General features: G+C 36.5%; 1 protein-coding gene across 4 annotated transcripts; it reads left to right on the forward strand.

The window, feature by feature from the left end:
* The first annotated feature begins 641 nt into the window (after nt 1-641).
* Nucleotides 642-23291, forward strand: LOC18421791 (putative protein phosphatase 2C 11). 4 transcript variants are annotated; one of them, XM_011622222.3, is made up of 13 exons: nt 642-700; nt 928-962; nt 2350-2424; nt 3175-3311; nt 4181-4244; nt 8224-8332; nt 19599-19752; nt 20280-20405; nt 21144-21267; nt 21361-21437; nt 21596-21648; nt 22212-22266; nt 22749-23291. In XM_011622222.3, exons 4-13 carry the CDS (start codon nt 3195-3197, stop codon nt 22878-22880), a joined length of 1011 nt encoding a protein of 336 aa, XP_011620524.1. In that variant the 5' UTR covers nt 642-700; nt 928-962; nt 2350-2424; nt 3175-3194; the 3' UTR covers nt 22881-23291. The 4 variants fall into 4 exon arrangements, with proteins under 4 accessions (XP_011620524.1, XP_011620533.1, XP_088709802.1 ...); XM_011622231.3 differs by having other exon boundaries at nt 642-669; XM_088853676.1 differs by having other exon boundaries at nt 642-962.
* The last annotated feature ends 1533 nt before the right edge of the window (nt 23292-24824 follow it).

Genomic DNA, 24824 nt, shown 5'->3' on the forward strand with positions numbered 1-24824 from the left:
ATCTTCAACTTTCTCGCTCTTCCCAAATGTTACACTCTCTCCTGTGTGCTTTGAGTTGATATTTGAAATATCCTGAAATGTGGCCCCTTGTTAATAATTGTATGAGGTTCTTATAAGGTCTAGGTTTTATAAAAATAAAATCGAGTTTTACCTCAAATTTTATTCGGAAAAGTACATTTACGATAGCTTTAAAATCAGTTTTCAACTCCAAAAATAAAAGTTAAAACCAAAAAAAAAAAAAAAAAAATGTATAGATGTCTACATAATTTATATACAGTATTTTTAAAATTTGAAATCCTAGTTTTCTTTCCAACCGTAATGACGATATCGATGAAGAAGTTTTTGATTGGTTGTTTCGATGAGTTATCAGTTATTTTAATAGAGCTGCAGCCATATCAAACTATTTTCCTTAATAATTTCCATAAAGGTAAATTATCACATCTAGAGAGAGAAAGCTGCCTTCCCTTCGGTCTCTCCATTTCCAGACTCCAGAGTGGACTTTTTCGATGGCAGGCGGCAATAGAGCGAGAAAAACAAGAGAGAAAAAGTGAGTGTGGCATTCAAGAGAGAGAGAGAGAGAGAGAGAGAGAGAGAGGGTGTTTTAGAGAGAGAGTTGTTCGAATGAAAAAAGCCGGACCCAGAGTAGCAGCGGATGGGGGCCTGACGATGGTGATCGGAGCCGGGTTCCCCTGTTTTCAGGGTTCTAGGCCCTTCTAATACCACCCCCTCACTCCTTTTATCTTTCCTCTCTCTCTCTCTCACTTGTTTTTTCTCTCTTAACTCACTCTCTCTTGTTTGTCTCTCTTAACTCTCCTCCCTCTCTTGTTTTCTTTCTCTTAACTCTCTCTCTCACTATATATTCAGAGATGTTTCTTCAATTCAGGCCCTGTCTCTGATCCGGGAGATATTTCTCTCTCATTTGTGCAGGCCTGGGAATGAAGCCCACGAGGCATCATAATCCTGTGAGTTTTCAGAGGCCACCTCTCTCTCTACTCTCTCTATTTCCTCTCTCTCTACTCTCTCTATTTCCTCTCTACTACTCTCTCTCTCTCTTCCCCTTTCTGATGCATTTCTTCTGATCACGAGGGGTTTTCTCTTCTTGATTTTCGTGATTGCATGAGTTTGTTGTCGTGTCTCTTTCTCTCTACTTGTGTGAAAATTTACTGGTTTCATAGGCCAGTCTGATTCTTATTATATTTCTTTTAATTAGGTATGGTATTTTAGTGTACAGCGCGTAATCTGTCCGATGGGTGCTTGTCTTTCTCTATCTTTAAAATTTTTACTGGTCTCTCTTGTTAATGTTGATCTTATCTCCTTCTTCTCAATCGGATATAGATATTCTTTCCTCTGAGTACAATACTATTTGCTTGATTTTGTTGGAGTTTTATTTATTTTTGCTTATCGATCAGTGTTGGACTTTAGATCTGGTCCAGATACTGGTGTTCTTGATGAACTGCTGGTTGAAGATGGTCTTGAATTTTTGGGGATTTCATTAAATCATTGAAGAATTTGGTGTTCGGGGATGAATTAGATCTCAAAGTCTTGACGGCTCCTGATTAGTTATAAGACAAACTAAATGTCATTTTACAAATTTAAGTGCAGTATTTTAATGGTGGGAGATGTGTCTTTCGCTTATTATTTGACAATATTTATTCACACTTAATGGATGTTGCTGGAGAATTATGACATTTTTAGGCTTTAGAGCTTTTAGTCTGATCCATCAGATATCTCTCATCTCACCAGTGTGTGTGCATGTGTGTGTGTTTTGCCTTTTTCCCTTTTCTCCTTTGTTTATGGAACTCATGAATGTGAACAGCCCACTCTGAGCAAGGCCCAATGCATAGCATTACTGATTTTAGAAAACAAGCATACCATCATTTGTCGAGATGGAGGTTTAGTCTCGTGCATTTGATAATTAAATTTTTCATTCCTTACTCGACGCATGAATGATCGCGAATGCATTATGGATTCTTGAATTCATATCGGGCAAAAAAAAAAAAAAAAGGAAAAGAAAAAGAAAAAGAAGGAATATTGTTGAATGCATTGATTCATGATTTTCTTTATTGAGTTTATTCATGGATATAGCTTCTCATTCGGGTTAGAGCATATGGGGCTGATTATGTCCTAATGTGACTGATTCTATATTTCTGAATTACTCTCTTCCAGGTCCATTTATTGAAATTTTTAGAATTGTTTTTACCCTTTTTTTTTTTCTTGATAAGTATTTAGAACTGAATTCAACAGCTTCATCCGCCTCCTTATTCTCCTCAATCTTTTCTGCATTTTCCTTTTTAACATTTGAAAACTAGTTTATTCACTGTTCTATTTCGTAATGATAACTCCCTGCAGATTTCTTGTATTCTTCGCTAGGCAGATTGAGCATGCGATTTGAAACTTGAAAGTGCTAACCATAGCATAACATTGGTAAGTGGTTACTTTTTCATTTCTCTTGTATATGCCACATATGTACAATCTAGAAGTTTAGTTAGTTGATATTTGGCTTCAATTTGTTTGAGAGTTTTTTGTGATAGTTTTCATTAGTCATTGAATTTTATTCATTTCCTATGCTCAAATTCTAAAGTGACAATTGAATTAAGGCCTGAAACTAGCTCAAATCCTGTGTTCTGAACTGTGCATTCTTTCATTTTTGACAAAGTTTTTAAGAAAAATTCAAAGTTTTTTAGAAAAATTCAGATGAATGTGGGTTTCATCTCTGTAAATGTCATATGTTAGAAGCTTAATAGTTTATAGACTATATTTTAAGTGAGTTATCCACAGGAAAAACTTAAGTAGATTGAATGGGTCTTTTATGTTATGCAATCTAGAGTACTTTTGACCACTATAGTCCCTTATTTCTAGAATGGATATGCCAAATGTTTCTTTTGAGCTGAATTCACCTATGTAAGGTCTGGGATTTCTTATGGTTCTTAGTAGAATATACAAATTAGATTTAATTATGAAAACAAGTGTAAAAAAAATCAGAGTGAGGATTAAGCTTAGTTCAGTTTTTTCATATGCATTAGTTGTACACTGACATGTTTACTATTCTACTCTCAAGAATCCAACTGTTGGTCTGGCTGAGTCTTAGAAGTGAAATGGACTTGCATTTGCTTCATAACCTATTTCTCATGGCCTTTTTTCCTATTTTGATGATTCTTGCATTTGGTGTTTCAGATTGGACTTATTAACTGAAAATGGGAATATATCTCAGTACCCCAAAGACTGAAAAGTTCTCTGAAGATGGTGAAAATGATAGACTTAAGTTTGGTCTTTCCTCAATGCAAGGGTGGCGGGCAACAATGGAAGATGCTGTGAGTATTTTATGTGTCTCTAAGCTTGCGATGCTTCCTATATCACAATGTTCATTAAGCTTGATGAAACCATGTGGTTTGTCACTGTCTACTGGTGCCTTTTTTGTCACTTAGTCACCATATTTCTGCCTTAAGTTCAACTAAACTGGTAGTTTGAAGGTTCCGAGCCATTTTTTTATTCTTTATTTAGTTTGCTTTCGAATCTTAGCAGTTTAAACCAGAATAAAAAGTGTAGTTTATGCTGCCATTTTTCTTTTTCTTTTTCTTTGAAAATCATCAACCTAAATTTGTAAGGCCTGCCTAAATAGGCATTTTGATTGGCTGCCTACACTGCAAGAATAGTTTGAGGTAATTGTCAATTACAACTAAGCTTTGGTAGTTATTTTATTTTTTCTTCATTTTTCTAGGTTGACTATGGTTAATTTTTGTTCGCGGTAATCAGAAGCCTATGTTAAGCTTGATCCAAAACTTTAATTATTTGTATGACAAAACTTCAAATATTTGTATGACAAATATGTGAATCATATGTTTCAGTATTTTATCCTAGCTGACTTCATGAGATACGTATGCATGGAGTGGCTTGTTTTTCTATGGGAGGCTTGGTTAAAATATAAGTATTTTTTTTAGTAAATGTTAGTACATCATCTCTAAGAAACCCATTGCAAGGACTTTATATACATTCACCATGCAATGAATGTGTACTATCATAACCTATTATGGGCTTACATACGTGTTTTTTTATATTCTGCATGCAAACCCTGAGCTTGATTGCTTTTTTATTTCAATGAAGTCTGTGACTCAATTTCTTAATTGATTTACTATGTTGTTGGTTTCTTTTGCTTGTAGCCTTAAATCCTTGTGTTCTATAGCATGCAGCATTTCCAGATCTTGACAGCTGGACATCATTCTTTGGTGTTTATGATGGCCATGGAGGTCTGTATTTCCTTTTTTTTTTGAATCTGTTAACTTTGTATTAGGTGTGTAATTCTTCTTATTCTGAACCATCTCGATCAGTATGAATTTTTTTTTGAAACTTGGATACGTCATAGCTAGGCCTTGACATTTCTTTATTGATTTACGTTTGTGATGAGTGGCTCTTGGCTTGATAGTAGATTTTGTAGATGTGATGGATTCTTCATATACAAATGCTTTACTTGTGTATGAAGACTTTTTTGCCTCTTTTTTTTTAGTTAGTTGGTGTAATTAGTATTTGTGCAAAAGGGCCTGCAGATTCACTAAGCTTTTTGAACATGCATTCTCCATTTACTTCTTTAACCATGGATTCGTCAAAGATATTTAACTGGTCTTTGCAAGAGTATTCAAAGTTGTATTTATGTAGCAGTCCTAACTGTAAATGAAATTTGACTAAAACGAAAATAGCTGCCAGATATCCTTATCTACCGTACTTATGGTTGATGGTATTTTAATCATGCATGATTTGCTTAAGAGTTTTCAGTGGGTAGTTATGTTATGATTGTATTGAAGTACTCGGGACTCAGGAGTGCGACAATCTGCCAGAACTCCTCTGGCCCTTGCATTTGGGATTTAGGGAAATTCTTGCTTGTTATGACCAATAAGTTAGAGACGGATGTTAGCTGTTCATTTGTAAACCTGCAGCGTTTCCATATGCGACACATTTTGGACAATGCCACTACTCTGATATTTTTACTGGAAAATTAAAGGAGGGAAACGCAAAAGATAAAAAAGCATTAAAGAACTATTACTTTGGATGAAGGATTAAAGTTTCAAACCATGATGAGCCTGTTTGTAATGATTAATGAAAGTTTTCTCATTGTATTTTTATCTATTTGGATATAAAAATATTTCTAATGTAATGATTCATGTTCAGCTTAATATTCTGAACTTGGTTTTATTTTAGAGTTTGTTAATCCAAGGATTTTATGTTTTTTGTACTTATGTGGTTTGTTATGAAAAATATGAATCAACAAAAAGGACCTGTTCCCATCTTTTACTTTTGGGCTAGTCATGTGGTCTCCCTCCTCCCAATTTTCTGGAATATTTAGACCCTTGCAATCACTCAAAACCCATGAACCCCTTTGACCAAAACGTTTTGGTCTGAACACTTTTCTTCTCGTTTAGTACATAAAAAATGTCTTTTCAACCCATATATGGTGTTCAGAATCCATATTGGTCCACCCCTTCTCTCTCTCTAATTTCTTTAACCCTTCTCTCTCTCTTACACATGGCAAAATTTTCTCTCTCTAGCATTCTCTATCTCCCTCTGTCTTACTCAGAAAAGGTCTTTCGCAAAAGCTTCAACCTTGGTTAGTGTAGAGTGGTTTCTAAAAGTATTCTGTGCTCACATTTGGTCAGCTTCACATTTGCTGGGGCTGTTAGACATGCACCCAGGCAGAGTATCAGAGGGTGATTTTGCTTATGCTAAAGACTCAAAACTCCTCAAATACTCTTACTGGTTTGGAAGCATGTGCACTCAACTTGAAAATCTTTTGAATTGGGTTAAACAGGCTTCTTCATTGTCTTCTTCAACATAAGAGATTCATTTAACTAGTCAACAACAGGGACGACTATTGATGGATATTCAGTTATGGATTCCTTCTGTTTTCCAAGCTACTGTATCATGAAACCAATCAAGGCTTGTGTATCCAGATTCAGTGGCTTTCCCCATTGATAATTGCCCAAATAACAGCACCATCTCAAGGGACCTGAAACTGTTTTCTGAATGCACAGCCCAAGATCAATGCTCGAAGGCAACACCCATAACATTTTTGATTCATGGTAGAAAGACTGTTGTCCCTTTCTCCTCATTCTCTTTGCAAAACAGGACAGCTTACTTTCTCGAAAAACAGGACAAGAAGATTTTCCCCTCCACCTTTCTTGGACAAGAAAGCTCATGCCCTATCTTCTACAAATTTGCCAGTAGATATCTCTTGAAACGATTGATGCTGGTTTGATGAGTTATCAGCAGGGCACCTCTGTTGTTGTGTTGGCCATCAACTTTGCTCACCCAAATAACCTCTGTTTAAAACACTCTCATGACTGCAACTTCAGCAAAGCTTTTCCAGAGATAAGAGTTGCACTTTTCCATAGATAAGAGTAGTAATTTCCCACAGAGAAAGAGATAGGTTTTCATAAGTACTGGTTCGGGGAGACTGCTGCACTATGAGGGGAGGGGAGGGGAGGGGAAGGGGGGGGGGGGGAGAGTGTGTAGAGGGAGAGAGAGACTACAATGAGCAAGAGGGAGAATGGTAGGGTGAGAGACAATTTACATGGGTAAGAGAGATGGAAAAGAGGGAAATGCTTTGCAGAGAGAGAGAGAGAGAGAGAGAGAGCGAGAGAGGGTGCTAATAAAATAGAGAGAGAATGGACATACCAATATGGATTTTGTGAATTCAATAGGGACAAAAATGACCTTTTTCATCCTATTAAAGGAGGTGAGCAGGGCTTCAAGCCAAACTATATTTGGTCAAAAGGGGTTCATGTGTTTTGGGTGGTCACGACGGTCCAAATGGCCCGTAAAACTGGGAGGAGAGGGACCGTGTAATTTTTCTTTTCTTTTTCTTGAAAAACTGCAGTCTTCAATGACCACATACGTGTGGGTTTACTCTACTAGGAATTGTTGAATTTTGTATCGGTATTCTCATTTAAGATAGATCATATTGTCTCCGATTATTAATAGTTAAGGGCTTAAGGGCATGAATTTCACTTATTAAAAACTTGGACTATAGCATGAGGAGGTTGTACTTTTCACATGTATATTGAAATAAGATGAGAGAGGTTGGCAAGTATGTCATATGATAAAGGTCTCAGTCTTCTGACCACCTAATGATTTGATGTCTGCTTATCTTCATTATACTGTCATGAGTAACATGCCAAAAGAAGAATGGAGGAAGAGACTGCATGATTTGCAAAGGGACATTCAGTAGCTTTTGAGTTGTAGACTGTTTCTTCAGTTCCATTTGCCTTATTTTATGTACATTCCTAAATTACAACGTATTACTGTCTCTTTCAAAATATGCCTTAGTTGCAGATATTATTTTAGTTTTCTTCTTCATAGTGGTGAAGTTTGATTTAGGCCTGTCCATATCCATGGCTGTGTTGCTCAAGGTCCTCGTCCTTATGTGTCCATGTTTTTATCAGTGAGAGAAGTAGAAGATGGCTCATATGTTTGAGATATATCATGAATCTTTAAACATTAGGTTTCTAGCTGTTTCTTTTTTTTTTGTGGTTCCTTTTTCACTTCTTACTTCTTTTGATAATTTCTTGTCACTTCGTTTTCTTTTGCATTTCTTGTGTTCTGCGGTATGGCACTTTGTTCCCACATCCAAAACGATAATAGGAAACTGGAAGAAGGTTGTGCTTCGTGCTGTTTGGACCGTTCAAAATTACAAAATTAAAACTTTACGAAAATGTGTATTAGTTTACTGTTTTATTTTTTTCACAGTTTTCTTGGGAATGTCTGACAAGGTTGGAAACTATTTCTTTTAACTTCTTACATCCTGACTAATGAGTCGTTGTTGTTGTCTTGTAGCAATCTTATTTTTATGTTCATTTCATAATGACATCTTCTTCTTTCCCCAAGGCTCGACCTCATGTTATGATGTGTGCTTGGAAGAAAAATATACCGATCTGTGTATATCTTTTCTCTTGCATTTATCCGGAAATAATTTCATAAATGCAAGTTATGCAACTAAACATACTTAAAGTTTTGCAGCTATGACTCAAAACATCTTTCAGCTCTAACTTGAAACTCCTGCAAACAATTCTGAGCGCTCCCCCTTCTAAGTGATAATTATACCCTTGACTTCGAAAAAAGGAAAAAAAAGATGGTTATACTGTTTGAATATTTCCCGGAGATCCTTTGCTGGAAAAGGAAGTGCTTGTTGCATTTTTTACATTTCTCATGGGATTTATCATACTTTATTATATGCAGGTAAAGTTGTAGCAAAGTTTTGTGCCAAATTTCTTCACACTCAAGTGCTTAAAAATGAGGCGTCTTCACCTGGTGATTTGGGTGCTTCAATTCAGAAATCTTTCTTCAGGTTTGCTTCGTTCCTCTTATGTTCTGATTATGGTGTGGTGCATTGATTGCATGGTCTACACCTCATACCTTGGTCTCTATTAGAACAACTCGAACTGTAAACTTGTTGAGTGATTTTCTGTTCTTTTGTCACTTGCATTTTTTGTTTGGGTCTGTATAGTATGAGACTATTTACCTGTGGTAGAAGTAGGTCACAACTGCTTACAACCATCCGATGTGAAAGTTGACGGCTTGGGTGTGTCACGAAGCTCGAAAACATTTCTTTTGAATTTTGAGTCTAGTCAATGGAATAAATGCAACTGCTCAATTTCACATCCAATGGTCAAGAATAATTGCGACCTCCATGTATCAAACATAAATGGTCTCATAATATACTTTCCTTTTGTCTACATTTTTTCCATAAATTTGCACAGTTTCTGCTTTGTTGAAATTGCTATACTTTCTCTCATTGTATGTCAATTTTACGACATCATTGGCTGTTGGAAACATGTGTTATGGAGGCACTGGTTCTGTTAGGCTGGTCGAACTGAATCTATTCACTGGTCAAATTAAAATAATACAAATTTCAGAAAATGTTGGAACAAATTGAGAAAATAGAAAAACTTGAAAAATCTTGAAAATTCTAAAATATTTAGAAAAGTATTAGGAACAATAAGGTAATTATAAAATCATAATTCAGAAGCCAAAATTACAAATTAAGAATTCATGTCACAACTTACGAGAAGTACTCCCCCATGGCACTGACTCATTAGGCAATAACTAATTAAGCATTGAATTTGAAGGGCATTAAGCAAGTAAACTAGTAAAGTGGTGCTCATATCCACATGACTTTGAATTAAAAATCTGCACAATTGCACGACACAATTATGTCCTCTCACAATCACAGAGACATAAACCATAAAGCAATCTAAGATTTCAAATTCCAATATTTGATTGTTACAAGAGTGGATACCTATTGCATAAATTATAGAACAGATAAATGCCAGGTCATTCTAATCTTCATCTTCATATCCTTCTAATTTGTCATCATTGCCACCTTCCTCTTCCTCATCAATGTCATTGATTTCTTCTCCAATGAAATCTTTTGAATTCTCATCTCCATCACCTATGAAAAAAAGAAAAACTTGGGCGAGTCGACCGGGAGTTTGAGTCATTCAACACCCCCAACTAAGGGTATATGTATATTTTATTTGTAATTAATTATAATTAATTCAATCTTTGTCCAAATCAATTAATTTGTTTTGTATAAGTTTTTAACTTTTTATATTTTTTATGTTTTTTTGTTGAGAACTGTTAACATTGTATTACTAAGGTAGTAAAAGTTTACAAGAAGTGTAGTACTGAAAGCACCCTCATTGGGTGTCATTCAGTAAAAAATAACATTAGTCGTCCATGTTCAGATAGGCTTATAAGATTCACTGAAGTAACAAGGTATACAATTAGATTTACAAAAAAGAAAAACGGAGCTGTGGCGTACTCGTATGAAGGCGGGCTAAGTGGTGCGACTGTGGTCCTGAACAAAAAAGGAGTTGGACCTGACCTGGTTATCCATTCCGAAGCCAGCTCCCTCTTTCGCCAAAAGATCTGCGAGATCGTTGGACGTCCTCCACGTATGCTTCCATGAGATGCTCATACCCCAGCATATGTGGGTAATTTCATCAAAAATAGAAGACAGTTGCCATGGTGGAGAGGACAAGTCTCTTGCCCAAGAGATGGTGTTCAGAGAGTCTCCTTACACAGTCATAATTGTGCCCCAGGATGGGTTGAGGTTTATATTTTTTATGTTTTCAATGAAATTTTCGATTTTGTTTTCTCAGAGAGAGAGATATTTAGCCAGTGTTTTTTTTATATGCTTCGAAACTTTTTCCACATCTTTTAAATACTTTTTTTATTGTTTTCATTCCCTTTTTTCCCCCCCTTATTTTTCCCTTTTTTTTATTATTATTTTTCCCAATGTTCTTTTATTTTTTGGCTCTTTACCACTCAGGTGAGTCGAATGGACTTGCCCGAGTCACTTAGCTTGCCCCGAGTTGACTGGTAATCCCGAGCCATTTTTTGAAACATTGTTGAGCTCATGAGTCCTGAAATTTCCAAATCAAGTACTTAAAGCTTAAAAATTAAAATGCAACATTAAAACCTAAAAGTTATTTCTTTGTGCTGATTGCATCTCCATACAATTATCTAGGATATCTTTCATGCAAGTTTGGTAAGAATAAGAGTAGAGATGAGGAAATAGTCAAGATTGACAGCCAAGAAATACCAAAAAGAATGCCCTTTCGAGATCTTGGGTCGACAATCCAGGAAAATGGAGAAATTGGAAGATGTTGCACATAGATTTAGAGTTGGGTAGACGAATTGGAGATGTGCAACTAGAGTTTTATACGGTCGCCGCATACCATTGAAGCTGAAAGGGAAGTTCTATAGAACAATTGTGAGACCAGCTTTGCTTTATGGGGCGGAATGTTGGGCGGTCAAGAAACAACATACCCATCAGATGAGTGCAGCTGAGATGGGATGTTGAGATGGATGAGTGACAAGACAAGAAGGGATAGAATTCGAAATGGATACATTAGGGAGAACTTAAGTGTAGCTCCAATAGGTGATAAGGTGTGAGAAAGTGGACTTAGGTGGTTTGGCCATGTGTAGCATTGACCTAGTTCAACATCTGTTAGGAGGTATGAATTGGTTCAAGTGGAAGCTCAAAAAGGGCAAGGGATAGGCCCAAAAGAACATGATTGGAAGTAATGAGAAAATATATGGGGACTTATGGCCTCACTGAGGGTATGGTCCTCGATAGACAAAATGGCGGACCGAGATTCATATAGCCAACCCCACATTGTTGGGAAAAGACTCTGATGATGATGATCTTTCATGCCTTTGATGATTGGTATCTCTTGGTCGCCGACTATCCTTCAAAGATTTTGATCGTCTATAGGTCAATGGGGTTTCTGCACGTTGTCCTTTGAATGGTCCTGCATTTCACATTAGTTCACTAGCTTAGAACTTTAAGAACTATACAATTTTATCATAATAGAAAAATAATCTAAGATGCTGGTACTATAATTTGTTATCAACTAACCTCAAGTTATATTGCATAAAGGCCAAGTCATTGAGCCTCTTATATTCTTATCTTCTATTTGTATAAGTTGGAACATGCTCCAATTCCTCTTGCAACCACTTGCACTGAAAGTTTGTGCGAGGATATGAATGACGAACTTTTTATTTGAATAATAGTGAAAACAACATGAGAGGTACGTACACTATAAAACCAATCTATGAATGTTAAACAAATAAAACAATGTAAGTTTGATGTTTGAACTTAGAAGAGGATAAATTGAAATACCTGGGAGGATATCTTCACCAGTATTTACTGCTATCTTTTGCCCAAAATCTTCACGGCCCTTTTCATACAAGCTCATCTACTTCCCAATCCTTGGATGAAAATGCCTATCAGGATACACTATCTCAATCATGGTTTGCAGCTTTTCAGATCTTTGGATGGGTGAAAAATGTTGCTTGTTTTTATAAGGATTTTGGGTCGGGCCGATGAGCAACTACATTTTTAGAGTGATGCAAATGCTTATCCCATCTTCTATCAATAATCTCCAAATATTTCTTGTACTAGACACCTTGTACTTCTATCTGTAATTTCCTAATGATCTCTTGCAGCAATAGCCTCCTTTGTGCTATTCTTTGCCTCATAAATAAAATTCGTGGTAGTCCTAGTATCATTGTCGGCTATCCTCAATAATTTCACGAAAAGCTCTGTGACTCTAATCACATTAGCAACTGTGGTCACAACTGGTTACTTGAAATCAAGTCCACTATACCCCTTTTGCTACTCTTTCTTGCATATAGAAACTCCAACCATGTAAAATCTTGGTATTTGTTTTGCATTATCTCTTTCTTGTTGTATTTTTCTTGTTACGAGTTTTTATTTTTTCTTACTTTTTATTTGTCAAAAATCAACCCGTTCGATTTAGAGCTTCCGCACACAATAAGTGGCATCGAAGCATGTTTTGGGGTTGTTGTGATTGTGGTGAAGGTTTCCAATGCAAATTTGAGGTGGAGAAATTTTATTACAAAAACATCTTTGGAATTTGGCAAATCAATGTTCGGGATTTGCTAGCACAACAAGGTCTACATAAAGCTTTAAACAGATTGACAAAGTAATCATAGTCCATGTCAGATGAGGATTGGGAAGACTTAGATTGAGGGCTATGAGTGCAATTCAATTGTGCATATCAAGTGAAGTGCTAACATCTTCAATGAGGATTTGGCATCAAGCCTTTAGTCGAAGCTTGAGAGTCTATATAAGTCCCTCACAAATTGGCCGTATTTGAAGCAACAACTATATGCACTGCATGAATGAAGGTATAGATATCCATGAGTACCTGAATCAACTTAATAAAATTATGTAACAATTGTTGAGCATTGGTGTTGGGATGGAAGATGAGGATAAGACTATAATCTTGTTCTCCTCACTCCTCATTCGTATGAGCATCTTTTGACGACATTGCTTTATGGAAAAGATAGCATGGAGATGGATGATGTCACGATGTGACTTCGACTCTTATCTTGAATGGTTTTCCGAAGAGAAAAGATAATGCTCTGCTACATGCAGACGGTTTAATGGCTCGTAGGAGATTTGTTGATAGAAATGAAAAGGAATGTCAAAGCCAGGTAGGTCCAGATCCAAATCCTAATAAGGAAAAGGTAATGTTTGATGCTTTTACTGTAAGAAAAAGGGGCATGTCAAGAAGGATTATCAAGAATACAGAGAAGGAAAAAACAATTTTGGATGTAGCCATTATTATTGATGAAAACTTGGAAAATGGAACATATAAATATTTTTAGTCTCGACAAATTTTGATTACTTTAAAGACTGTGGGTTCTTGATTTAGGATGTTCTTATAATATGTACCCTAATCGGGATTGCACACATGAGCCTTGATGGTAGCTCAGTGTTGATGGGAAATGATGCAGCATTTGAGATTGTTGGTGTTGGAACAGTAAATATCAAGATGTGTGATGGAGTCATGAGAATCTTGGCTGATGTGAGGCGTGTTCTAGATTTGAAACAGAATACCAACATTTTACGTGGTTCGTCACTAATCTAATGACATCCAGGGGCAAAGACAATCGACGACTTTTCATTAATTAATAGAAAGAAAATTACAAGATGACTCTTACCTTAGAGAACTAGAGACAAACTCAATCTCTAACAAATTTTTTTTTTCTCTACAATTTTTCTTTCTCTACACAAACTAAGGATTGTCTGCACAACCTTAAACACTTTATCTCTCTTTATCCCTATTTATAAAGAAAAGAATAAAATACAAAAGGATAATCACATAAGGTCATCCTTATCTTTTTATAACAAGGATAAACACAATCCATCATTATCCTTCTTTTTAATAAGTCAAAACTAGTAAGATAATGATTCCTAAAGATTAGGATTCCCATACTGACAAAAATCTGAAAGTATTCCCTAAAACCTAGGATTCACTCCTTATAATTAGGAATTTTGAACCAAATTCCCCAAGAAATAGGAAAACACCCAAATAAATATGAAAAAAAAAAAATCCTGTATTGCATGGGATTCAAGACAAATTGAGCAAATCTCCACTGCCTGAAAGTCAAAAGCGGTTCCCATCGACCGTCTTCTCCATATGCACCTCCATGGGCACTCAACTTGGCAACACATTAATCAAGTCCAAGCACAACGTGAACTTCTTTAATAGAACGACTTTGTCAGCGTATTCTCCATATTTACCTTGGTGTCAATCTTCAGCAACAGGACATCACCTTCAGATATTATCTCATAGATAAAGTGACACTTGGCATCAATATGCTTCATCCTTGCATGATATACCTGGTTCTTTACCATATGTATAGCTAATATACTATAGTTCCATCTTGTCGTAGCAAAAATCACTTACAAGTCCTCTAAGCCAAATGGCTTCTTTGACTACCTACATTACAGCCCATGTATTCTGATTTAGTCATAGACAATGCAACCGTGGTTTTTAGCATCGACCTCCAACTGAGCGGAGTTCCTGCTAGTGCAAACACTCAACCTGTAGTAGAACTTCTACAGTCCAATCACTTGCAAAATCAGCATCAACATAACCAATAACCTTGTCACCAAAGTTATTACTACTGTCAAGTACTAGGCACACATGTAATGTACCCCTTGGGAACGTAGAATGCATTTCACTGCACGCCAATGCTCCTTTCTTGGATTAGCCATATAATTGGTAACACTAATGGCATAAGAAATATCTGGACAACTACATACCATTGCATATCGTGCAAGGATGAAGTATATTGCTGTCAGGTAATATTTTATCTATTAAATAATAGTTTAAGGTGATGCATGCTGTTGAAGATTGACACCAAGATAAATGTTGTGGATATGCTGACAAAACCGATTCCATTATAGAAGTTCAAGCTGTGTTTGGACTTGATTAATGTGTTGTCAAGCTGAGCGCCTATGGGGGTGCATATGGGGAAGACGGACAATAGAAATCTCTTTTTGAATTCAAGCCAAGGGGTGATTTGTTAAATTTTGTTATGAATCCCATTTAGCAAGGGATTGTTTTTTCGGTTTCCTAGTTATTAGCATGTTTTCAAAGTGTAGCGAGTGAATCGTAGGTTTTTGGGAACGCTTTCTATTTTTGTGGATATGGGAATCCTAACATTTTAGAATCATTATCTTACCGGTTTTTACTTATTACAGATTAGAATAATATCAAGATGTATGATGGTGTCATGAGAATCTTGATTGATGTGAGGCATATTTTAGATTTGAAACAGAATATCATGATTTTACGTGGTTCATCACTAAACGACATCCAGGGGCAAAAACATTCGACGACTTTTCACTAATCAATAGAAAGAAAATTACAAGATGACTCTTACCCGAGAGAACTAGAGGCAAACTCAATCTCTCGCAAAAGACTTTTTTCTACACAAACCAAGGATTCTCTACACAAACCAAGGATTCTCTACACAACCTTAGACACTTTATCTCTCTTTATCACTATTTCTAAAGAAAAGAATAAAATGCAAAAGGATGATCACATAAGGTCATCCTTATCTTTTTATCGCAAGGATAAACACAATCCATCATTATCCTTCTTTTTAATAAGTCAAAACCAGTAAGATAATGATTCCTAAAGATTAGGATTCCCATACTGACAAAAAATTGAAAGTTTTCCCTAAAACCTAGGATTCACTCCCTATAATTAGGATTTCTGAACCAATTCCCCAAGAAATAAGAAAACACCCAAATAAATATTGAAAAAAAAAATCCCAACTGCATGTGATTCAAGACAAGTTGAACAAATCCCCATTGCTTGAAAGTCAAAAGAAATTCCCATCAACACATTAATCAAGTTTCAGCACAGCGTGAACTTCTGTAATAGAATTGGATTTTTTAGCATATTAGCCATATTTACCCTGGTGTCAATCCTCAGCAATAAGACATTACCTTCAGATATTATCTCATAGATAAATTGACACTTGACATCAATATGCTTTATCCTTGCATGATATACCTAGTTCTTTACTATATGTATAGCTAATATACTATAGTTCCATCTTGTTGTAGCCAAAATCACTTTCAAGTCCTCTAAGCCAAATGGTTTCTTTAACTACCTACATTACTCTGATTCAGTCATAGACAATGCAATCGTGGCAACTGATCGGAGTTCTTGCAAGTGCAAACACTCAACCTGTGTACTTCTACAGTCCAAATCACCTGCAAAATCAGCATCAACATAACCAATAACCTTGTCACCAAACTTACTACTACTGTCAAGCACCAGGCCCACATGTAATGTATCCCTTGGGTAACGTAGAATGCCTTTCACTGCACGCCAATGCTCCTTTCCTGGATTAGCCATTGCATATCGTGCAAGGATGAAGTATATTGATGTCAGGTAATATTTTATCCATTAAATAATAGTTTAAGGTGATGCATGCTGTTGAAGATTGATACCAAGATAAATATTGTGGATATACTGACAAAGCCGGTTTGATTATAGAAGTTCAAGCTGTGCTTGGACTTGATTAATGTGTTGCCAAACTGAGCGCCCTTGGGGGTGCATATGGGGAAGACGGACAATAGGAATCTCTTTTTGAATTAAAGCTAAGGGGGAGATTTGTTAAATTTTGTTATGAATCCCATTTATAGGGAGTGAATCGTAGGTTTTTGGGAATGCTTCCTATTTTTGTGGACATGAGAATCTTAACCTTTTGGAATCATTATCTTACCGGTTTCTACTTGTTACAGAGTAGAATAATAATGGATTGTATTTATCTTTGTCATAAAAGGATAAAGATGTTTCTACTTATTACAGAGTAGAATAATGTTGGCTTCTATTTATCTTTATCATAAAAGGATAAAGATGACTTCATGTGTTTATGCTTTTCTATTTCATTATTTTCTCTATAAATAGGGATGTAGAAAGAGAGAGAAAGTACTAAGTTTGTGTAAAGAATCCTTGGGTCGTTTAGAGCAGAAATATTGTAGAGAGAGAGAAGCTTTATGAGATATTTAGTGGTTCATTGGTTCTCTCAGGTAATAGTTGTCTTGTAATTCTCCTTCCATTGATTAGTGAGAAACTGTCGAATATCTTCCCCCTATTGGTGTAGTTGCATCTATAATGAACCACATAAAGTCCTTGTATTCTTTTTGCATTATTTATTTCATGTTTTACTTTCGTTGCTTGTTGCCGATTGTGTTTTTTCTTGCTATTTTTGTTTGCCAAAAATCAATCTGTCGGGTTTAGAGCTTCTGCGCACCACACAAACTTATAAACCATACTATGAAACTGCGGGAGAGAGTGATTGAGCCATGACTAAGGCATGAAACAAGTGTATGCCAGGGACTTCAACTATTGAGGCTATTTTCCAAATTGAGAAGTTTTAGGAGAAGAGAAAAGACCTTACATGGTCTTATATTGATTTATAGAAAGATAAGATACCTAGAGAGGTTATTTGGTGGGTGTTGTGAAAGAAAAGAGTTTCAAGAGAATATATTGATAATATTAGGGATATGTATTAGGTTGTGCTAAATAATGTGAGGACAACAAGTGGAGAGACAAGTGAGGTTTTAGTGACAGTAGGACTATATCAGAGGTCACCGTTGAGCCCATATCTCTTTTCTTTGGTTATAGACGGGTTAACTACGCATCTGTAGGATGAGGTCCTGTGGTTTATATTATTTGCCGATGGCTAGTTTTGATTGATGAGGTCAGAGGCGGCTTAAACCCAAAGTCAAAACTTTGGAGGAATGCTTTAGAATCTAAATGTTTTAAAAGTAGCAGGACTAAGACAAAATATCTAGAATTCAAGTTTAGTAATAATGGGAGTAGAAACAAGCAAGTAGTACAAAATTTATGGCCAAGACGTACCTAAGAGAGATTATTTTCGATATCTTGGGTCAGTAATCAATGATAAAGGAGAGATTGAGGATGATGTTGCTCATATAATTAGAGGGTGGACAAAGTGGACATGTGCTTCTATTGTTTTATGTGACCGTTGCATACTAGTGAAACTGAAAGGGATGTTTTATAGGATGGCTGTAAGACTAGCCATGCTTTATGTGATGGATTGTTGGGTAGTCCAACCGTCTAGAAACAACATATCTATAGAATCAATGTAGCTGAGTGAGGATGTTGAGATATATGGGTGGCAAGACAAGGATAGAATTCATAATGAATACATCCTAGGGATCTTAGAGGTAGCTCTAATAGGTGATAATATAAGGGAAAGTAGACTTAGGTAGTTTGATCATGTGCAATGTCGACTTGGAACAATGCCGGTTAGGAGGGGTGATTTGGTTCAAGTGAAAGGGCAAGGGAAAGGCCTCCAAAGACTGTAGATGGAAGTAGTGAGAAAATATATGGTGATTTATAGTCCAACTGTGGATATGACCCTTGATAGAGCGAATGATAGAACAAGATTCAAATAACCGACTTCAAATAGTTGGGTTAAAGCTTGGATGATGATGATGATAATATAAATGTTCTAAATTTGGGCTTAATCATTAAATTTCCTAAATAAGGTTTAAATATGATATAAACTTTAATGATTAGAATTTTTTTTTGGCCTTGATTTAAACACTTTAAATTTTGGATCACCAAGTTTTTAGAATTTTTAAAATCAGACCTTCAAAAGGTTTTGTTCGAAAGTTGGTTCAAACTTTTAAACAGTACTGTTTGAAACCCTAATTTAAACAATTTTATAAATATTGCTGATATTGTTTGAATAATGTCTATTATTTTATTTTCTTTTTTGTCCTTTCCCATTCTTTAAGTTGGATCACCCGAATCAGGTGATCTAGATCAGAAACAGCAATCCAACTTGTATTTGCTGCCTTCCTACTATAGTCATAGAGTAAGGGAGAAACTGGTTGTTTTTTTTCATCCGAGGGTTTTCAAATAGCCTCAATTTGGCAGGTTTTCCTACAATACTGAGGTTTAAAAGTGATAGAGACAGACAAGTTGCAATAGTGCTCCCACACAAGTTGGATGATGAAGTAGTTTTCCTGTTTAGCGCTCAATACGTACAGGCCCTTAATTGTGTGTGATAATGTAAGGAATGATGCTTGACAATTTCCGCAATTTTCAATTGATGAAGTGGGCCTCCATTGGGGGTTAACTCTTTTGATGATATTGTCCAATGCAACTTGAAAAACCATGATAAACTCATCAACACATGTCAAGAAGCTGCAGCCTCCTATTGGTCTGAAGATTCAGAGCATAAAATGTCACCCATATTTATATCCATCCCCATCATTGAATTCTGCTCAACCTTAAAGGTTGTATTGGTTACAGAAGACTGTATTGTGTTAGTGGGTTTTGAAGAATAAACTGATTACTTATTGAAGATGATTTACATCAAGCCAGCAATGTTTTCTCAAGGGCTGCTTGCCCTGTGATTAACTATAGCAATATTAAGTCAACCTTTCTCCCAAAAAATAAAAAAGAAAAGAAAAAAATAAATAAAATGAAAAAAAAACCAAAGAGAAAGTAATTTTGGTAATTGTATTTGTGAACCAAGTTACAATATAAAAGCAGATTATGTTGCCAATGTAGAGTCCAATGAGTTCAACTGCCTGGTGACAAATTAATAGTGAATTTTAGTTGGTAATGACTGGTCTTGGAATGCCGGTATTTGTGTAGTCTTGCATGCTTATCAGACTATTGGCTCTTTGTTTTGTTAAATGTCCATCATGGTTACATATACATATACAGGATGGATGAGATGATGCGTGGGCAGAGAGGATGGAGAGAGTTGGCTGTACTGGGAGATAAAATAAACAAGTTTACTGGCATGTTGGAAGGGTTTATATGGTCTCCAAAGGGTTCAGAAAGTAATGGTCAAGAAGATGAATGGGCTTTTGAAGAGGTATCATTATCCTGCTACGAGGCCTATGTTTCATTCAATATTGAACAATTCTGCACATTTTCGCCTTGTTGATCTGGAATTAAATAAATCAAACATTTCTTTTGTAGCATTTATGTTACAAAGTTTTGAAAAAAAAAAAAAGTTTTGGAAACATCGTAGTGAAATTAAAACGATAAAAGCTTAACACTTCATTTGCAAACAATAACTATTCCTTTTTCATGTAAACTCATTATAATCTTCTTTATCTGAGAGGCAATTTTATTTTACTTTTGCATTGCTACTTTTTATCTTAAAGTTGTAATCCAAGAGCAGGGCAATCATTTTTTGTGGGAATTGCACACGGAATGGAACCTCACTTCTTATCCCAAAAAAAAGAAAAAAGGAACACACCAAATATTGCTTTAGTAGGAACAACATTGTATCTGATTTTCTTCATTTAATGTGTGGGTTCTGTTTCTTTCCGCTCTCCACTTGAAAACCCTTTTTGTATTGATGATATGCTTTTTGGGAAAATTTGGGAATCACAGGGGCCACACTCTGATTTCTCTGGACCAACATCTGGAAGCACGGCATGTGTAGCAGTTATCAGGAACAACCAACTTATTGTTGCTAATGCTGGGGATTCCCGCTGTGTGATCTCACGAAAAGGACAGGTAAAATTGGTTAATTGAAATTTGTTGTGTCATGGTCATATTATGGTTTTAACTATTTGGCATAAATCTATTAGGTGATCTTTTCTACAGTTGTCTAAAACTTTGGTATTATGGTCATACCCAACTCTTAGCCCATTTGCATAATGAAAATGGTCTTCGTAGCTTACCATATACTGGTTGTCATCCAAGTTTCCATGAAACTCAGACTTGATTCTGGGTGGAAGCAAACTTGTGCGTGATTGTGTTTGTGTATGGCTTTTTCTTTCTTTAATATTCATTTCTGGTACTTTGTTTTGTTTTTATGGTAAGGCTCTTTTCTTGGCAACAATTCAAAATTCACCTTTTGTCTTTGTTTCCTGTTTGTGAGCAAAATTTACTTGGGTTCACATCATTAATTTGGTGATTAGGGTTCATGCACCTTAGAACTAACAATGCAATCTTCAAAACATAAAAAGAATGAAAAAAAAAACTGAGATATTGTTCAAATCATTACCATCATCATCGTCATCATCATCATCTGACCCTTATCCCAACTATTTGGGGTCGGCTTCAGCGTTTATGGTAGGGGTGGGGCAAAAGTTTTCCACCGGCTGCCAAACAATCTCCTTTCTCATCTGGGCTTGTACTAGCAATGGCAGAGTTAGATATTATTCAAATCAACAAAATCAACAAATTAAAAAGAAAGTAAAAGAAAACTGAGGTCTTGTTCAAATCAATAAATTACTTAATTTTTGGCAGGCGTATAACTTGTCAAGAGATCATAAACCAGATCTTGAGGCCGAAAAGGAAAGAATTCTGAGGGCTGGAGGTTTCATCCATGCTGGGAGAGTCAATGGAAGTTTAAACTTAGCAAGAGCAATTGGTAATTTTCCTGATGGATTTCTCATAAACTTCCCTCTACTTTGCTGCTGTTCTTTAGGTGAACTAATCTGCCTCGTTTTGTTTCAAACTGCAGGTGATATGGAATTCAAGCAAAATAAGTTTTTGCCTGCAGAAAAGCAAATTGTGACTGCCAATCCTGACATAAACATTGTATGTACCATGAGCCCCATCAATTATCAGTATCCTCAATGACATTTTCTTCTACGATGGGTGGTGTTCCATGTTTAACATACACACCAACACACATATATGTTCTTCTGGAACTATTATTGTGATAGTCAGGTTTATGTCTTTATTTGATTCTGTAGGTTGATCTTTGTGATGATGACGAGTTTATTGTTCTGGCATGCGATGGTATTTGGTAAGTTTTTAACTGAGCTCTCTCTTGCTATTGTATGAGCTGTTCTTTTTCCTTTTACATGTTCCTTGGATGTGTTCTTGCTTATTGTTTGTTTACTGCCTCTTCTGGTACACTTAACAACTTATGCAATTTGCATAATTTTTTCGAAAGTGTTATTTTTTTTTTGGTTGATAAAACTGCTTAACAGCTGCCACTGTGATCACAAGCAGGAGTTTATTCAGTGTGCTTCAAAATTGCGCTTTAACTTTTCCTAACTGCTTCATTCTTTGAAACTCATAGCCAGAGCTCCTTGTTATCATCTAAATATTGTCGATTAGTTTTATGTTTCTTCGAAACTGGTGAGAATTGTAGTATTTGTTCCTCTGGCATTCTTTTGTACTTTGTAAGTGGTGGTGCTGTTTGTGGCTTATATTTATTTGGAAATTGTGCTTTCAATTTATTTTCGGTATATCTGATTAGAACTCTCTCTCTCTCTCTCACACACACACGTACACACACAACACTTCTGGCACATGTGGTACTCAAAGCTTAATTTTTTTGCTATACTATTCTCTTGTGATCAGGGATGTGTTATCAAGTCAGCAGCTTGTGGATTTTGTGCATGAGCACATAAACACTGTAAGTATTCAATACGCTGTTGCTAACTAGTAAGTGAACAAGAACTATGTCAATGTCCTTTTGAGAAACCTTTATCACCTCTTTCTTTCAAGAGTTGTTTTCCATTTTGTTGTGAAATTTGGGTCCTGTTTAGAGTGGAAGATTCTCTCTACACTTTTGACATGGAAACTTTCTGTGGCCATCTTATTCTTTGAATAATTTTTTCTTCCAGTTATGCATTTTTGGTTTTCGAAGTATTTCCCTTTTATCAATTTGTTTGCATCTTTTTGCATAAGAAGTTTTTGACTTATTTGCTGCATTAGCTTTTCTTGTTTGAATTTTTCTTCTCATTGATACTTTCCCCTTTGTTCAGATATTTGCTTCTATTTCATGAAAAGAAAATTCATGAGAGTATAAAAATAAGCAAGTGTGAAGAAGTTGTGCTATGTTCTTTTTTGTTTTCCTTCTTATTTCATTTTGTTTATGATACTTTTGAAATGCAGGAAAGTAGCATCTCGGCGGTCTGTGAGAAAGTTCTTGAACGTTGTTTGGCGCCATCCACGGCTGGGGGAGAGGGGTGCGACAACATGACCATGATCCTCGTCCAATTTAAGAAAACCGCCCCCTCATCCTGATTCACCTTGCCTGACTGAGAGCTGGTGAACCTATTGTGATGATCCCTTTTTCTCCCTCTCATGAATTGCCTGTCACTCCTTGCCCCACTCTCTCTCTCTGGAGGCTGTGCTGCTCCGTGGCCAGAGGCTGCGCTGCTCTGTGGCCAAAGCAAATCAACTCTCTCTCTCTGGAGGCTACTCCTTGGCCAAAGCAATCTCTCTCTCTCTCTCTCTCTCGGCTACTACCCCTTTAGTGACTTGGTTGTTGCGGCGAAGGGATGGGGGTTTCTGGTTTTTGCTTTGGACTTCAGCTCTTATTCTATATCTGTAAATGTAGGCGGTAGGTAGCAGGAGTGAGAAGTCATTCACATGGCTTGTATAAGAAAAATTTACATTTTAATAGATTGCGGCAATAAATAGTGTACAGAGGTATAATCTTCTCTTCATCAGGAGCGCTTAGGGTGGGGTACAGGAGGATGAATGCATGGGTAGTTAGTCCTCCCCGCCCCAACCCCCACCCCCACCCCCACCCCACCCCCACCCCCACCCCCACCCCCACCCCCACCTCCACCCCCACTCCTTCCTCCCCCATCCGAAAGTTATTTCTTTATGTAATTTCATTCTTTTTGTGGTTTTGGAAATGGCATATTTTGTATCGTTTGATTGCAAAATGTTTTCACGTGTTGGTTCATTGTTATTTTTTTCTTTTCGAGTGCTCGATTGACATTTTGAAACATAATTTGTTATTATAGTGTCATTGTAGTGATGTGGTGCTACGGTGTGACAGCGGTGGTGGTAATGCAATGGTTGTGGAGAGCTGGAGAGGGTTAGGTGGTCGCCGGAAAGCAGTGGAGGTGGTGGTGGGTGGGCAGTTGAGTGGTGGTGTTACATGGTGGTAGTAGGGATGGCAGCGGATAGGCTTGTGGTGGTGCGATGATGGTGTGGTGGGGCAATGGTAGCTGCTGATGTTGCGGTGGTAGTTGTGGAGGTGGCGGTGTGGTAGAAAAATACGATCTGGGGATCAATGCATTTGCGTATTGCCCACCACGCGTATGTGCGTGTCCCATCATGTGAATGTTCGTCATTTCTGTTTGAGAGATACGGAGATGGTGGGTTTCTGGTTCTATCTTTTCGGATTCAACAGGCTTCTTGTGGTTTATATCAGAGGTAGTAAATTTAATTAAATTCTTGAGGGCTAGTTCCATCTTAACGATGAGAGAGAGAGAGAGAGAGAGAGAGAGAGAGAGAGAGATGAGCTCTTGTCAGTTCCATCCTGCGTGCTGTGCCTCGCGTGACGCCCTTCCTTGAGTTGAGTTGGGTGTATAACTAGGGAATATAAAAAAAAATCTAAAAGAATATTTGATTATTTTATAATATTTTTGTATATGATTTGGATTTATATGGTAAAGATTGGTGTTAAGTGTTCTCTTTGCTATAATTGCTATTTCATGTTTTCTTTTTTTTGGAATTTTTATAGTGTGTTAAAATCTTTTTTTCTCTACATTTTTAAGTTTGTTTTAAATTTTTAAAGATATTTTAGGTTTCAATTTACTTTCTTTTTTTTCTTCTTCAAAAATGTTACCTGATCTTTCTATTAAGAGAGAGAAGTAGAATTGATCATAAAATAGGCTTTCCATAAACCGTGAGCTCTATACAGAAAAAAAACGCATCCCTAAGAAAGAACATGAACTCTATGCAAAAGTACAAAGGCCAGCCCTAAAGCCAGAGCCTTGCACAAAAACCACCAGTTAGGTGGTGAGGTGAGGCCAAGTAGGTACAAAGAATGTCTCACGGTGAGAGCTACAACAAGAGGGAAGGGTAGGGCTGTGTTGTTGAGGTAGTTTCCTTAGTGAGGGTCAGTTTCCTGGTTTGCTTCATGCAAGTATGCTTCCAATAGATGTCCATAATGTAATAAGTGTGCACGACTTCATAAGAGATATGAGCAAGTGATCAAGGGTAAGGAGA

The sequence above is a fragment of the Amborella trichopoda genome, chromosome 12, assembly GCF_054954075.1.
Source record: "Amborella trichopoda isolate Santa Cruz 75 chromosome 12, AtrichopodaSantaCruz75HAP2 v2.0, whole genome shotgun sequence".
Lineage (NCBI taxonomy): Eukaryota > Viridiplantae > Streptophyta > Magnoliopsida > Amborellales > Amborellaceae > Amborella > Amborella trichopoda.